The sequence below is a fragment of the Melospiza melodia genome, unplaced genomic scaffold (assembly GCF_035770615.1).
Source record: "Melospiza melodia melodia isolate bMelMel2 unplaced genomic scaffold, bMelMel2.pri scaffold_372, whole genome shotgun sequence".
Lineage (NCBI taxonomy): Eukaryota > Metazoa > Chordata > Aves > Passeriformes > Passerellidae > Melospiza > Melospiza melodia.
The window spans coordinates 37,033-54,746 of NW_026948693.1; the positions used below are offsets into that span (position 1 = coordinate 37,033).

General features: G+C 59.3%; 1 protein-coding gene across 1 annotated transcript; it reads right to left on the bottom strand.

Annotated features, from left to right (window-relative positions):
• Positions 1-2: 2 nt before the first annotated feature.
• LOC134434523 (uncharacterized) lies at positions 3-14,205 on the bottom strand (the record flags this gene model as incomplete). The annotated part of the gene is made up of 7 exons (XM_063183184.1): positions 3-83; positions 310-375; positions 2,917-2,994; positions 3,407-3,479; positions 3,825-3,934; positions 5,902-5,967; positions 14,161-14,205. Coding segments are annotated over 7 exons (519 nt in total), but the record flags the coding sequence as incomplete, so codon positions are not given.
• Positions 14,206-17,714: the final 3,509 nt, after the last annotated feature.

The window sequence follows — 17,714 nt, forward strand, 5'->3', positions numbered from 1 at the left end:
GGGGTGAGGGACAGCGGGGACAGAGGGGACAGCGGGGACAGTGGGGACAGTGGGGACATCAGGGACATTGGGGGATTGGGGACGTTGGGGACATTGGAGACACCTCAAGGGTGAGGGACATTGGGGACATTGGGGGATTGGGGACATTGGGGACACCTTGGGGGTGAGGGATGCTGGGGACATTGGGGACATTGGAGACATGAGGGACAATGGAGATGTCAGGGACATTGGGGATGTTGAGGGTGAAGGGCACTGGGGACACCTCGGGGACAGCGAGGACGACGACAGGGCCACCGGCACTGCCGCCACCGGTGTCACTGCCACCAGCGTCACCGCGGGCACCGAGACGCGGCCACCGCTGCCACCCGCCGGGCACTGCGGAGGGGCCGGGGTGAGGGACAGCGGGGACAGAGGGGACAGTGGGGACATTGGGGACATCAGGGACATGTGGTATGTGGAGGACACTGGGGACATTGGGGCATTGGGGACATTGCAGACATTGGGGACATCGGGAGATTGGGGGTGAAGGACATTGGGAACATCAGGGACATTGGGGGATTGGGGACATTGAGGACATTGGGGGATTGGGGACGTTGGGGACATTGGAGACACCTCAAGGGTGAGGGACATTGAGGACATTGGGGGATTGGGGACGTTGGGGACATTGAGGACATTGGGGGATTGGGGACATTGGGGACATTGGAGACACCTCAAGGGTGAGGGACATTGGGGACATGGGGGGATTGGGGACGTTGGGGACATTGAGGACATTGGGGGATTGGGGACATTGGGGACACCTTGGGGGTGAGGGACGCTGGGGACATTGGGGACATTGGAGACATCAGGGACAATGGAGATGTCAGGGACATTGGGGGCATTGGGGATGTTGAGAGTGGAGGGCACTGGGGACACCTCGGGGACAGCGAGGACGACGACAGGGCCACCGGCACTGCCGCCACCGGTGTCACTGCCACCAGTGTCACCACGGGCACCGACACGCGGCCACCGCTGCCACCCGCCGGGCACCGCGGAGGGGCCGGGGTGAGGGACAGCGGGGACAGAGGGGACAGTGGGGGATTGGGGACAGCGGGGACATCAGGGACATTGGGGGATTGGGGACGTTGGGGACATTGGAGACACCTCAAGGGTGAGGGACATTGAGGACATTGGGGGATTGGGGACGTTGGGGACATTGAGGACATTGGGGGATTGGGGACGTTGGGGACACCTTGGGGGTGAGGGATGCTGGGGACATTGGGGACATGGGAGACATGAGGGACAATGGAGATGTCAGGGACATTGGAGACATTGGGGACGTTGGGAGTGAAGGACGCTGGGGACACCTCGGGGACAGCGAGGACGACGACAGGGCCACCAGCACTGCCACCACCGGCGTCACTGCCACCGGCGTCACCGCGGGCACCGACACGCGGCCACCGCTGCCACCCGCCGGGCACCGCGGAGGGGCCAGGGTGAGGGACAGCGGGGACATTGAGGACATTGGGGGACAGTGGGGACATCAGGGACATGTGGTATGTGGAGGACACTGGGGACATTGGGGACATTGCAGACATTGGGGACATCGGGAGATTGGGGGTGAAGGACATTGGGAACATCAGGGACATTGGGGGATTGGGGACGTTGGGGACATTGAGGACATTGGGGGATTGGGGACGTTGGGGACATTGGGGACACCTCAAGGGTGAGGGACATCAGGGACGTTGGGGGATTGGGGACGTTGGGGACATTGGAGACACCTCAAGGGTGAGGGACACTGGGGACATTGGGGGATTGGGGACGTTGGGGACATTGAGGACACTTGGGGATTGGGGACATTGGGGACACCTTGGGGGTGAGGGACGCTGGGGACATTGGGGACATTGGGGGCATTGAAGACAATGGAGATGTCAGGGACATTGGGGACATTGGGGATGTTGAGGGTGAAGGACACTGGGGACACCTCGGGGACAGCGAGGATGAGGACAGGCCACCAGTGTCACTGCCACCAGTGTCACCGCGGGCACCGACACGCGGCCACCGCTGCCACCCGCCGGGCACCGCGGAGGGGCCGGGGTGAGGGACAGCAGGGACAGTGGGGACAGCGGGGACAGAGGGGACAGCGGGGACGGTGGGGACAGCGGGGACGGTGGGGACAGTGGGGACAGAGGGGACAGCGGGGACAGTGGGGACGGTGGGGACATCAGGGACGTTTGGTATGTTGAGGACACTGTGGGGACATTGGGGCATTGGGGACATTGCAGACATTGGGAGATTGGGGGTGAAGGACATTGGGGACATCAGGGACATTGGGGGATTGGGGACGTTGGGGACATTGAGGACATTGGGGGATTGGGGACGTTGGGGACATTGGAGACACCTCAAGGGTGAGGGACACTGGGGACATTGGGGGATTGGGGACGTTGGGGACATTGAGGACATTGGGGGATTGGGGACATTGGGGACACCTTGGGGGTGAGGGACGCTGGGGGACATTGGGGACATGGGAGACATCAGGGACAATGGAGATGTCAGGGACATTGGGGACATTGGGGATGTTGGGAGTGAAGGACACTGGGGACACCTCGGGGACAGCGAGGACAAGGACAGGGCCACCAGCACTGCTGCCACCAGTGTCACTGCCACCAGTGTCACCACGGGCACCGACACGCGGCCACCGCTGCCACCTGCCGGGCACCGCGGAGGGGCCGGGGTGAGGGACAGCGGGGACAGAGGGGACAGTGGGGACATTGGGGACAGCGGGGACATCAGGGACATTGGGGGATTGGGGACGTTGGGGACATTGGAGACACCTCAAGGGTGAGGGACATTGAGGACATTGGGGGATTGGGGACGTTGGGGACATTGAGGACATTGGGGGATTGGGGACGTTGGGGACACCTTGGGGGTGAGGGATGCTGGGGACATTGGGGACATGGGAGACATGAGGGACAATGGAGATGTCAGGGACATTGGGGACATTGGGGACGTTGGGAGTGAAGGACACTGGGGACACCTCGGGGACAGCGAGGACAAGGACAGGGCCACCAGCACTGCTGCCACCAGTGTCACTGCCACCAGTGTCACCACGGGCACCGACACGCGGCCACCGCTGCCACCCGCCGGCCACCGCGGAGGGGCCGGGGTGAGGGACAGCGGGGACAGCGGGGATGTTGAGGGTAAAGGACACTGGGGACACCTTGGGGACAGCGAGGACAGGGCCGCCACCGCTGCCACCAGTGTCACTCACCGCTGAGGGCACGGGCACCGAGACACGGCCACCGCTGCCACCGACCGGACACCGCAGAGGGGCCGGGGTGAGGGACAGAGGGGACAGTGGGGACATTGGGGACATCAGGGGACATCAGGGACATCAGGGGAATTTGGGACATCAAGGATGTTGGGAGACATTGGAGACAGTGGGGACATTGGGGATGTTGGGGACCGTGGGGGATTGGGGACATTGGGGACATCTGGGACAATGGAGATATCAGGGACATTGGGGACATTGGGGACATCAGAGACATTTGAGACACCTCAGGGTGAGGGACATTGGGGACACTGAGGACATCAGGGACACTGGGGGCATTGGGGCATTGGGGACATTGGGGACATGGGAGATATCTTGGGGGTGAGGGGCATTGGGGACATTGGGGGATTGAGGACATTGGGGACATTGGAGGATAGGGGACATCAGGGACATTGGGGACATTGGAGATCCCTTGGGGGTGAGGGACACTGGGGACATTGGGGGCATTGAAGACAATGGAGACCTCAGGGACATTGGGGACATTGGGGGTGTTGAGGGTGAAGGACACTGGGGACACCTTGGGGACAGCGAGGACGAGGACAGGGCCACCACCGCTGCCACCAGTGTCACTGTCACCGCCGAGGGCACGGGCACCGACACGCGGCCACCGCTGGCACCGACCGGACACTGCGGAGGGGCCGGGGCGAGGGACAGAGGGGACAGTGGGGACAGCGGGGACGGTGGGGACAATGATGACATTGGGGACACCTCAGGGGTAAGGGACATTGGGGGAATTGGGGACAATGGGGACAATGGTGACATTGGGGACACCTCAGGGGTGAGGGACATTGGGGACAATGGGGACAATGGTGACATTGGGGACACCTCAGGGGTGAGGGACATTGGGGACAATGGTGACATTGGGGACACCTCAGGGGTGAGGGACATTGGGGGAATTGGGGACGTGGAGCGACTGGGGACATCAGGGGACCAGGGACATCAAGGATGTCAGGGACATTGGGGACATCGGGGGTGACATCGGTGTGAAGGACATTGGGGACATTGTGGGACCTTGGGGATATTGGGGACAACGTGGGACCCTGGGGACAATGTGGAGATGAGGGACCTTGGGGACATTGTGGGACACTGGGCACAATGTGGGAGGACATTGGGGACATCGGGGGTGACATTACTGTGAGGGACACTGGGGACATTGGGAGTGACATCAGTGTGAGGGACATTGAGGGTGAGGGACCTTGGTGACATCGTGGGACCTTGGGGACATTGGGGGGACCTTGGGGACAATGTGGGAGGGACACTAGGGGATTGGGGACAATGGGGACAATGTGGGGGGACATCAGCGTGAGGGACCTTGGGGACATTGGGGCATCAGGGGCGACATCAGCGTGAGGGACCTTGGGGACATTGTGGTGGGGAGGGACCTAGGGGACAACACGAGGCCCTGGGGACCTTGGGGACATTGGGGACATCGAGGGTGACATTGGGGGTGAGGGTCCTTGGGGACATCGTGGGACGTTGGGGACATCGGGGAATTGGGGACAATGAGGACAACATGGGGGATGTTGGTGTGAGGGACCTTGGGGACATTTGGGGACACTGGGGACATTGAGGACATTGAGGTCACCGTGGGACAATGTGGGGGTGAGGGACCTTGGGGACATTGGGGACAACATGGGGTGGACATTGGGGGACATTGGGGACATTGAGGGTGACACCGGTGTGAGGGACACTGGGGACATTGGGGACATTGAGAGTGAAGGACCTTGGGGACATTGGGGACACTGGGGACATTGAGAGTGAAGGACCTTGGGGACATTTGGGGACACTGGGGACATTGGGGACATTGAGAGTGAAGGACCTTGGGGACATTTGGGGACATTTGGGGACATTGGGGACATTGGGGACATTGAGAGTGAAGGACCTTGGGGACACTGGGGACATCGGGGACATTGAGGACATTGAGAGTGAAGGACCTTGGGGACATTTGGGGACATCGGGGACATTGAGGTCACCGTGGGACAATGGGGACGTGGGACATTGGTGACATTGGGGACAACGTGGGAGGAGACCTCAGGGTGAGTGACCTTGGGGACATTGTGGACAATGTGGGGGGACCTTGGGGACAGCGTGGGACATGGGGGACACTGGGGGTTGGCTCCTTGGGGACACTGGGGGGACCTTGGGGACAACATGGGGGGGACATTGGGGGGTGGGGACATCAGGGATGTTGGTCATGAGGGACTTTGAGGACATTGGGGACACTGGGGACAATGTGGGGGCACATTGGGGTGAGGGACATTGGGGGACCTTGGGGACATTGGGGACATTGGGGGTGACATCGGTGCGAGGGACACTGGGGACACTGGGGGACATTGGGAGTGAAGGACCTTGGGGACATTGTGGGATCTTGGGGACATTGAAGGTTGAGGACCTTGGGGACAACGTGGGGTGACATCACGGGGTTGGGGACATTGGGGGCACATCAGGGTGAGGGACCTTGGGGACCTTGAGGGACATTGGGGGACATTGGGGACATTGTGGGGACCTTGGGGACATTGAGGGCTGAGGACCTTGGGGACATTGGGGGACATTGGGGACATTGGGGGTGAGGGACCTTGGGGACATTGGGGGACATTGGCGACATCATGGGGGTGAGGGACCTTGGGGACAATGGGGGACTTTGGGGACATTATGGGGGGCTGAGGACCTTGGGGACATTGGGGACCTTGGGGACAACACGGGGACATGGGGGAAAATGCAGGGGGACATTGAGGTGAGGGACCCTGGGGACATTGAGGGACCTTGGGGGACATTGGGGACATTGAGGTGGGGGACCCTGGGGACATTGAGGGGTTGAGGACCTTGGGGACCTTGGTGACACCACGGGGTGACACCAGCGGCTTGGGGACATGGCGGTGCCATCAGGCTGCGGGACCTTGGTGACACCACGGGGTGACACCAGTGCCTCAGTGACAACAGCCGGGAGGGGACAACGGTGACACCGCTGGGTGACAACAGCCCCGAGTTGTCCCCATTGTCCCCATTGTCACCCCCCTTCCCTTTCCTGTCCCCTCAGGAGCCGCCGCCGCTGTCCCCTCAGCCCAACGGCGCCGCGCTGTCCCCAGGGCTGTCCCCAAGGGTGTCCCCAGGGCTGTCCCCAGGGGTGTCCCCAGGGGTGTCCCCAGGGGTGTCCCCAGTGTCCCCTCGCTGTCCCCCGGCGCCCTCGGGGGACCGGAGCCACCCGCACACCCTGGCCGACCTCAAGCGGCACCGGGCGGCCGCCAAAACCCCCAGAAACGACCCCAAAAACCCCCCCAAAAACCCCGGAACGCCCCTCGGGGACACCCCTGGGGACATTGGGGACACCCCTGGGGACATCGGGGACATCGGGGACACCCTTGGGGACATGGGGGACGTGGCGGAGCCGCCCCTGCTGCGTCTGACGGCGCCGCCGCCCGAGGGCCCCGCGGGGAAGCAGCGCTGCTGCCGCCTCATGTGACCCAATCCGGGCCGGCTTCTTTTTTGGGGTCACCCCAAAAATTTGGGGCTGTCACCCCCCGGTGTCACTCGGTGTCCCCAAACGGGATTTTTTGTCCCCCCCCCAAAAAAAGAGAAAAAAAAAAAAAAACCCAAAAAGGGGACGAGGAACAAGACGGGGGTGGCGGCAGCGTTTTGGTGTCGGCGTGGATTTTGTTATTTGGGGTTTTTGTTTTTTTTTTTTGTTTTTTTTTATTTTTTTTTTTTTTATTTTTTTTTTTTTTAATGGGAAATGGCCCCAAAATTGTGGTGGGGGGACCCCAAAATGGGGGGGGAGGGGATGGGACACCCCAAAAGTCGCATTTGGGACCCCAAAATTGGGTTTGGGGAGGGCAGGGAGCCCAAAATTTGGTTTGGGGTTTTGGGAAACCCTAAAAATGCTCATTTGGGGTTTTGGGGACCCCCAAATCCCACAGAGAAGTTTTGGGGTCCCCTAAATCCACATTTGAGGTTTTGGGGACCCCCTAAATCCCATAGGAAAGTTTTGGGGTCCCCTAAATCCACATTTGAGGTTTTGGGAACCCCCAAATCCCACAGGGAAGTTTTGGGGTCCCCTAAATCCACATTTGAGGTTTTGGGGACCCCCTAAATCCCATAGGAAAGTTTTGGGGTCCCCTAAATCCACATTTGAGGTTTTGGGGACCCCTAAATCCCATAGGGAAGTTTTGGGGTTCCCTAAATCCACATTTGGGGTTTTGGGAACCCCCAAATCCCACAGGGAAGTTTTGGGGTCCCCTAAATCCACATTTGGGGTTTTGGGGACCCCCTAAATCCTACAGGGAAGTTTTGGGATCCCCCCAAATCCCATAGGAAAGTTTTGGGAAACCCAAATTTGTATTTGGGGTTTTGGGAACCCCTAAATCCTACAGGGAAGTTTTGGGGTCCCCTAAATCCACATTTGGGGTTTTCCAGCATCCCCACATCCTACAGGGAAGTTTTGGGGTCCCCAAATCCTTATTTGGGGTTTGAGGATCCCCCAAACCCCACTGAGACCCCTTGGGGACCCCAATTCCACATTTGGGGTTTTTGGGACCCCCCAAACCCCACAGGAAACTTTTAGGACCCCCCAAATCCACATTTAGGATTTTAGGACCCCCAAACCCCACTGGGAACTTTTGGGGACCCCAAATCCACATTTGGGATTTTAGGACCCCACAAACCCCATAGGAAACTTTTCGGATCCCCCAAACCCCAAATAAAAACCCCAAAACCCTTTTAGGAACCCCCCAAATCCCTTTTAGGACCCCCCAAACCCCAAATCCCTTTTGGGAACTTTTAGGACCCCCCAAAATCCCAAATAAAAACCCCAAATTCCCTTTTAGGAACTTTTAGGACCCCCCAAAACCCCAAATAAAAACCCCGAATTCCCTTTTAGGACCCCCCAAATCCCTTTTGGGACCCCCCAAACCCCAAACCCTTGCCCCAAAGCGCGTTTCATTTTTTGGGGTGGCCCTTTATGGGGCGGGGCCCCCCAAACCCCCAAATAAAAACCCCAAATTCCCTTTTAGGACCCCCCAAAACCCCAAATAAAAACCCCAAATTCCCTTTTAGGAACCCCCCAAATCCCTTTTAGGACCCCCCCAAATCCCTTTTAGGACCCCCCAAAACCCCAAATAAAAACCCCAAATCCCCTTTAGGACCCCCTCAAATCCCTTTTGGGACCCCCCCAAACCCCAAACCCTTGCCCCAAAGCGTGTTTCATTTTTTGGGGTGGCCCTTTATGGGGCGGGGCCCCCCAAACCCCCAAATAAAAACCCCAAATTCCCTTTTAGGACCCCCCCCAAACCCCAAATAAAAACCCCAAATTCCCTTTTAGGACCCCCCAAACCCCAAATCCCTTTTAGGAACTTTTAGGACCCCTCCAAACCCCAAATAAAAACCCCAAATTCCCTTTTGGGACCCCCCAAATCCCTTTTAGGAACCCCCCAAACCCCTTTTGGGAACTTTTAGGACCCCCCAAAACCCTAAATAAAAACCCCAAATTCCCTTTTAGGAACCCCAAAACCCCAAATCCCTTTTAGGACCCCCCAGATCCCTTTTAGGATCCCCCAAAACCCCAAATAAAAACCCGAAATCCCTTTAGGGACCCCCCAAACCCCAAATAAAAACCCCAAATCCCCTTTTAGGACCCCCCAAAACCCCAAATAAAAACCCCAAATCCCTTTTAGGACCCCCCAAATCCCACATTCCCTTTTAGGACCCCCCAAACCCCAAATTTCCGCCCCAATCCCCGCCCCACAGCGCGTTTCATTTTTTGGGGTGGCCCTTTATGGGGCGGGGCCCCCCGAAATCCCAAATAAAAACCCAAATTCCCTTTTAGGATCCCCCAAATCCCTTTTAGAACCCCCCCAAATCCCCTTTAGGACCCCCCAATTCTCTTTTGGGACCTCCCCCAAATAAAAACCCCAAATAAAAACCCCAAATTCCCTTTTGGGATCCCCCAAATCCCTTTTAGGACCCCCCAAACCCCAAATTCCCGCCCCAATCCCCGCCCCACAGCGCGTTTCATTTTTTGGGGTGGCCCTTTATGGGGCGGGGCCCCCCGAAATCCCCAAGCCGATCCCGATCCTATTTCGGGCCGCGGCAGCTGCAGGGCAAGGTCAGCGCTCGTTTGTGGGGTGACCCCAAAGGGCGCCCCCCGCCCCAAAACCGCGCCCCAAAATCCCCAAAACCCCCGGGGCATCTGGGGGGGCTGCCGGCAACGGGCGGCGCCGGTTTGGGGTTTTTTGGGGTTTTTTGGGGGGGCTGGAAGGGGCTGATAAGGGGTGGGGGGGCGTTGATAAGGGAGGGGTGGGGCGGCCCGGAAAGGGCCCCGGGGAGGGAAATGGGGGCGGGCGGTTTTTTTGGGGGGTCCTAAATGGGGAAATTTGGGGGAAATGGGGAAATTTGGGGGGTCCTAAATGGAGGAAATTGGGGGGAAATGGGGAAATTTGGGGGGGAAATAGCAGAATTTGGGGGATCCTAAATGGGGAATTTGGGGGGAATGGGGGGATCCTAAATGGGGGAATTTGGGGAACCCTAAATGGGAATTTGGGGGAAATGGGGGAATTCGGGGGGTCCTAAATGGGGAAATTTGGGGGGAAATGGGGAAATTTGGGGGTCCTAAATGGGGGAATTTGGGGGGTCCCAAATGGGGGAATTTGGGGGGAAATGGGACTTGGGGTTTTCCCATTTTGGGGGATCCTAAAGGGGAAATTTGGGGGGTCCTAAATGGGGAATTTGGGCGGTCCTAAATGGGGAATTTTGGGGGAAATGGGGGAATTTGGGGAATCCTAAATGGGGAATTTGGGGCGTCCTAAATGGGGAAATTTGGGAGGGAATGGGGGAAATTTGGGGGGTCCCAAATGGGGAAATTTGGGGGGTCATAAATGGAGAATTTGGGGGAAATGGGGGAATTTGGGGGGTCCCAAATGGGGGAAATTGGGGGGAAATGGGGGAATTTGGGGGTCCTAAATGGGGGAAATTGGGGGGAAATGGGGAAATTTGGGGGGTCCTAAATGGGGAATTTGGGCGGTCCTAAATGGGGAATTTTGGGGGGAAATGGGGAAATTTGGGGGGTCCTAAATGAATAATTTGGGGGGAATTTGGGGGATCCTAAATGGGGGAATTTGGGGGGTCATAAATGGAGAATTTGGGGGAAATGGGGAATTTGGGGGGTCCCAAATGGGGGAAATTGGGGGGAAATGGGGGAATTTGGGGGGTCCTAAATGGGGGAAATTGGGGGAAATGGGGAAATTTGGGGGGTCCTAAATGGGGAATTTGGGCGGTCCTAAATGGGGAATTTTGGGGGAAATGGGGAAATTTGGGGGGTCCTAAATGAATAATTTGGGGGAATTTGGGGGATCCTAAATGGGGGAATTTGGGGGGTCCTAAATGGGGGAATTTGGGGGAAATGGGACTTGGGGTTTTCCCATTTTGGGGAATCCTAAAGGGGAAATTTGGGGGGTCCTAAATGGGAAGTTTGGGGGGAAATGGGGAATTTGGGGGAAATGGGGGAATTTGGGGAATCCTAAATGGGGAATTTGGGGGGAAATGGGGGAATTTGGGGATCTTAAAGGGAAGGATTTAGGGGATCCTAAATGGGGAATTTTGGGGAATTTGGGGGGATCCTAAATGAGGGAAATTTTGGGGGGAAATAGCAGAATTTGGAGGGTCCAAAATGGGGAATTTTGGGGATTTTGGGGGGATCCTATATGGGGAATTTGGGGGATCCTAAATGGGAATTTTGGGGAATTTGGGGGGATCCTATATGGGGAATTTGGGGGATCCTAAATGGGGAATTTGGGGGGGAATGGGGAAATTTGGGGGATCCTAAATGGGGGAATTTGGGGGGTCCCAAATGGGGGAATTTGGGGAATTTGGGGGATCCTAAATGGGGGAATTTGGGGGGAAATGGGGGAATTTGGGGGGAATGGGGAATTTGGGGTGGCAATAGGGGAAACAGGGGGGGGAAATGGGGCAATTTAGGGGAAAATTGGATTTGGGGTTTTATCATTTGGGGATCCTAAATGGGGGAATTTGGGGTGGAAATGGGATTTGGTGGATCCTAAATGAGGGAATTTGGGGGAAATGGGGGATCCTAAAGGGGGAATTTGGGGATCCTAAAGGGAGGGGTTTAGGGGAAAATGGGATTTGGGGTTTTGCCATTTTAGGGGATTCTAAATGGGGGGATTTGGGGGATTTATGGCGTCAGTAATGGGGGTTTATGAGGTCTCTTAAGGGGGTGTTTATGGGGTCCCTAATGGGGATTTTTGGGGTCCCTAATTGGGATTTATTGGGTCTCTAATGGGGATTTTTGGGGTGCCTAATGGGGATTTATGGGATCTCTAATGGGGGTTTATGGGTCCCTAATGGGGATTTTTGGGGTCACTAATGTGGATTTGTGGGGTCCCTAATGTGGATTTATGGGGTCCCTAATGGGGGATCTATGGGGTCCCTAGTGAGGATTTATGGGGTCTCTGTTGGGGATTTTTGGGGTCTCTGTTGGGGATTTTTGGAGTCCCTAATGGGGATTTATGGATCTGTAATGGGGATTTTTGGGGTCACTCATGGGGATTTTTGGGGTCCCTAATATGGATTTATGGGGTCTCTAATGGGGATTTTTGGGGTCCCTAATGGGGGATCTATGGGGTCCCTAGTGAGGATTATTGGGGTCTCTAATGGCGATTTTTGGGGTCATTGTTGGGGATTTTTGGAGTCCCTAATGGGGATTTATGGATCTGTAATGGGGATTTGTGGGGTCACTAATGGGGATTTTTGGGGTCCCTAATGAATATTTATGGGGTTCCTAATGGGGTTTATGGGGTCTGTTTTGGGGGATTTGTGGGGTCTCTATTGGGGATTTATGAGGTTCCTAATGTGGATTTATGGGGTCCCTAATATGGATTTATGGGGTCCCTAATGGGGGTTTATGGGGTCTCTAATGTGGATTTATGGGGTCCCTAATGGGGGATCTATGGGGTCCCTAGTGAGGATTTTTGGGGTCTCTAATGGCGATTTTTGGGGTCATTGTTGGGGATTTTTGGAGTCCCTAATGGGGATTTACGGGATCTGTAATGGGGATTTTTGGGGTCCCTAATGGGGATTTATGGGGTCTGTAATGGGGATTTTTGGGGTCACTAATGGGGATCTATGGGGTCCCTAATATGGATTTATGGGGTCCCTAGTGGGGGTTTATGGGGTCACTCATGGGGATTTTTGGGGTCCCTAATGGGGATTTATGGGGTCACTCATGGGGATTTTTGGGGTCCCTAATGGGGGATCTATGGTGTCCCTAGTGAGGATTATTGGGGTCTCTAATGGGGATTTTTGGGGTCATTGTTGGGGATTTTTGGAGTCCCTAATGGGGATTTACGGGATCTGTAATGGGGATTTTTGGGGTCACTAGTGGGGATTTATGGGATCTGTAATCGGGATTTTTGGGGTCACTAGTGGGGATCTATGGGGTCCCTAATGGGGATTTATGGGGTCTCTAATGGGGATTTGTGGGGTCATTGATGGGGATTTTTGGGGTCCCTAATGGGGATTTATGGGGTCACTAATGGGGATCTATGGGGTCTCTGTTGGGGATTTTTGGGGTCTCTAATGGGAGTTTATGGGGTCCGTAACGGGGATTTATGGGGTCTCTATTGGGGATTTTTGGGGTCATTGATGGGGATTTTTGGGGTCCCTGATGGGGGTTTATGGGATCTCTAATGGGGATTTTTGGGGTCCCTAATGGGGATTTTTGGGGTCTCTGTTGGGGATTTGTGGGGTCATTGATGGGGATTTATGGGGTCCCTAATGGGGGATTAATGGGGTCTCTAATGGGGATCTATGGGGTCCCTAATTAGGGGGGTTCTTTAGGGACCCCACTTCTGGGGTCTATGGGGTCCCTAATTTTGGGGGGGGTCTGTCTTGTTGCCTAATTTTGGGGGGTCAATGGGGTCGCCTAATTTGGGGGCTTTATGGGGTCCCCTGATTTTGGGGGGTCTCTTTGGGGTCTCTAATTTTGGGGGGTCTGTGGGGTTCCAAATTTTGGGGGGGTCTATAGGGACTCTAAATAAGGGGGGGTCTGTGGGGTCCCCTAATTCAGGGGGGTCTATGGGGTCTTTAATTTTGGGGGGTTCCATAGGATTCCCAATTATGGGGTCCCTAATTTTGGGGGGTCTATAGGAACCTCTCATTTTGGGGGGGTTCCATAGGGTCCCAAATTTTGGGGGCTCTGTGGGATCCCAAATTTTGGAGGGGCCTTTGGGGTCCCAAATTCTGGGGTCCATGGGGTCCCCTAATTTTGGGGGGGCTCTATAGAGTCCCCTCATTTTGGGGGTCTTCGGGGCCCCCAATTTTTGGGGTGTTCTATGGGGTCCCTAATTTTATGGGGTCCATAAGATCCCGAATTTTGGGGGGTCTTCGGGGCCCCCAATTTTTGGGGTGTTCTATGGGGTCCCTAATTTTATGGGGTCCATAAGATCCCGAATTTTGGGGCTCTTTGAGGTCCCCAATTTTTGGGGATCCCCCATTGGGTCCCTAAACGGGCGAATCCATCAGAACCCCAAAAAAGGGGGGGAGGTATTACCGCCCACCCCCCCCGCCGCATTTTGGTCTCTCCCGGCCACGCCCCCCGCGCCCTCACCCAATCAGCACCGAGTGGGCGTGGCGTCACCTGATTGACAGCCGGGGGGCGTGGCCGGCGCGGGCGCGGCGGTTGGAGCCGCTGGGGGGCGATGTGAGCGGGGCTTGGGACATTGGGGACAATCGGGGACAATCGGGGACACTGGGGACATTGGGGACATTGGGGATATTGGGGACATTGGGGACCTTGGGGACATTGGGGACAATCGGGGACATTGGGGACATTGGGGACAATCGGGGACATTGGGGACATTGGGGACATTGGGGACAATCGGGGACAATTGGGGACATTGGGGACAATCGGGGACATTGGGGACATTGGGGACAATCGGGGGCATTGGGGACATTGGGGACATTGGGACAATCGGGGGCATTGGGGACAATTGGGGACATTGGGGACATTGGGGACAGTGGGGCGGGGGCGGGGCTGGGCTCCCCAATTCCCGCACCCCCCTCGTGCCCCGCCACCCGCGTGTCGCCCGGTGCCACCCCCCTGCCCGGTGCCCGTTGTCCCCAGTGCCACCCGTGTCAGTTGTCCCCAGTGCCACCCCGTGTCTGTTGTGCCCTGCCCGGTGCCCGTTGTCCCCAGTGCCACCGTCCGCTGTGCCACCGGTTGTCCCACTGTTGTCACCAGTGCCACCCCTTGTCCCACTGTCCCCTTCCCGGTGCCACCCCCCCTGCCCGGTGCCCGTTGTCCCCAGTGCCACCCGTGTCAGTTGTCACCAGTGTCACCCCCGTGCCCGTTGTCCCCTGCCCGGTGTCCCCTTCTCGGTGCCACCCCCGTGCCAGTTGTCCCCTTCCTGGTGCCACCCCCTGTCCCGTTCCCAGTGTCCCCTCCCCGGTGCCCGTTGTCTCCAGTGCCACCCCCTGTCCCTGTGTCCCGTTCCCGGTGCCACTCCCCTTCCACGTGCCCGTTGTCCCCAGTGCCACCCCCGTGCCCGTTGTCCCCTCCCCGGTGCCACCCCCGTTCCCCGTGTCCCCTCCCTGGTGCCACTCCCCTTCCCCGTGCCCGTTGTGCCCAGTGCCACCTCCCCCCCGCATTGTCCCTTCCCCGTGCCCGTTGTCCCCTTTTCGGTGCCACTCCCTGTCCCGGTGCCACCCATTTCCCTGTGCCCCTTGTCCCCTGTGCCACCCCTTTCCCAGTGTCCCGGTGCCACCTCTGTCCCCGCTGTCACCCTTGGCACGTCCCCATTCCCGGTGCCACCCCCGGCCCCGGTGCCACCCCCGTCCCCAGTGCCACGTGCCCGCTCCCGGTGTCCCTTTCCCTGTGCCCGCTGTCCCCTGTGCCACCCCTGTCCCTGTCCCTGTCCCTGTGCCACCCCTGTCCCTGCTGTGCCCGCTGTCCCCAGTGCCACCCCTGTGCCCGCTGTCACCCTTGCCATGTGCCCGTTCCCGCTGCCATGTGCCCGTTCCCGGTGCCACCCCCGATCCCCGTGCCCATTGTCCCCAGTGCCACCCCCGATCCCCGTGCCCATTGTCCCAGTGCCCCTCGTGTCCCTGTGCCCATTGTCCCCGGTGCCACCTCTGACCCTGTCCCAGCTGTCCCCGGTGCCACCCCCGTCCCTGTGCCCGCTCCCGGTGTCCCTTTCCCTGTGCCCATTGTCCCCAGTGCCACCCCTGTCCCTGTGCCCACTGTCCCCAGTGCCACCCCTGTCCCTGCTGTGCCCGCTGTCCCCGCTGCCATGTGCTTGCTCCCGGTGTCCCCTTCCCGGTGCCACCCCCGTGCCAGCTGTCCCCGGTGCCAGTCCCGGTGTCCCCATCCCTGTTTGTCCCCATCCCGGTGCCACCCCCGTGCCAGCTGTCCCGGTGCCAGTCCCGGTCCCCGTGTCCCCATCCCTGTTTGTCCCCGTCCCGGTGTCCCCGTCCTTCTGCCAACTCCTGTCCCAGATGTGCCAGCTGTCCCCGGTGCCAGTCTCATTCCTGGTGTCCCGGTCCCGGTGCCAACCCCGTGCCAGCTGTCCCCGGTGCCAGTCCCGGTGTCCCTTCCCCGTGTCCCCATCCCTGTTTGCCCCCGTTCCCGGTGTCCCCTTCCCGTGCCAGCTGTCCCCGGTGCCAGTCCCGGTCCCGATGTCCCCATCCCTGTTTGCCCCCGTTCCCGGTGCCACACCTGTGCCAGCTGCCCCCGGTGCCAGTCCCGGTGTCCCCATCCCGGTGTCCCATTCCCGGCATCCCCTTCCCTGTGCCACCCCCGTGCCCGGTGCCGGTGCCAGTCCAGTTCCCGGTCCTGGTGTCCCCATCCCGGTGTCCCATTCCCAGTGTCCCCTTACTGGTGCCACCCTCGTGCCCGGTGCCGGTGCCAGTCCCGTTCCCGCTGTCCCGTTCCTGTTTGTCCCCATTCCCGGTGCCACTCCCGTGCCAGCTGTCCCCGGTGCCAGTCCCAGTCCCGTTGTCCCATCCCAGTGTCCCGTTCCCGGTGTCCCCTCCCCGTGCCAGCTGCCCCCGGTGCCGGTGCCATTCCCTTTGTCCCATCCCGGTGTCCCATTCCCGGTATCCCCTTCCCGGTGCCACCCCCGTTCCCCGTGCCCGGTGCCGGTGCCAGTTCCGTTCCCGTTGTCCCATCCCAGCGTCCCATCCCGGTGTCCCTTCCCCGTGCCAGCTGTCCCCGGTGCCAGTCCCGTTCCCAGTGTCCCATCCCGGTGCCAGTCCCGTTCCCGGTGTCCCCATCTCTGTTTGTCCCCGTTCCCGGTGTCCCCATCCGGGCGTGCCTTCCCGTGCCAGCTGCCCCCGTGCCCGGTGCCGGTGCTGTTCCCGGTGCCAGTCCCGTTCCCGGTGTCCCCATCCCTGTTTTGTCCCCATTCCCGGTGTCCCTTTCCCTGTGCCACCCCGTGCCCGGTGCCATCTGTCCCTGGTGCCGGTGCCGGTCCCGTTCCCGATGTCCCATTCCCGGTGTCCCCTTCTCTGTCCCCTCCCCGTGCCAGCCACCCCCGGTGCCAGTCCCATTCCCGATGTCCCATTCCCGGTGTCCCCATCCCGGTGCCAGCCCTGTTCCCGGTGCCAGTCTCGTTCCCCGTGTCCCATCCCGGTGCCAGCCCCGTTCCCGGTGCCAGTCCCGTTCCCCGTGTTCCCATCCCGGTGCCAGCTGTCCCCGGTGCCAGTCCCGTTCCAGATGTCCCGTTCCCGGTGTCCCCACCCGTGCCAGCCCCGCCCCCGGTGCCAGCCCCGTTCCCGATGTCCCGTTCCCGTCACGGTGTCCCATCCCGGTGCCAGCCGCCCCCGGTGCCAGTCCCATTCCCGATGTCCCATTCCCGGTGTCCCCACCCCGTGCCAGCCCCGTTCCCGGTGCCAGTCCCGTTCCCGGTGTCCCATCCCGGTGCCAGCCCCGCCCCCGGTGCCAGTCCCGTTCCCGATGTCCCGTTCCCGGTGTCCCCATCCCGGTGCCAGCCCCGTTCCCGGTGCCAGTCCCATTCCTGGTGTCCCGTTCCTGGTGTCCCCTCCCCGTGCCAGCCGTCCCCGGTGCCGGTGCCATTCCCTTTGTCCCATCCCGGTGTCCCATTCCCGGTATCCCCTTCCCGGTGCCACCCCCGTGCCAGCTGTCCCCGGTGCCAGCCCCGTTCCCGTTCCCGGTGCCCCATCTTCCCCGGTGTCCCTGCCCCCTCCCCGCCGTTCCCGTGCCCGTTGTTGCCCCGTGCCCGTTGCCCCGGTGCCCTCCCCCGTTTGCCCCGTGCCCGGTGCCCTCCCCGCGGTGCCCGTTGCTGCCCCGGTGCCCGTTGTTGCCCGGTGCCCGCTGCCGTTGCCGCCGTTGCCGCCGTTGCCGCGGCCCGGGGAGGCTCCGCTCGGCCCAGGGAGGCTCCGGGGA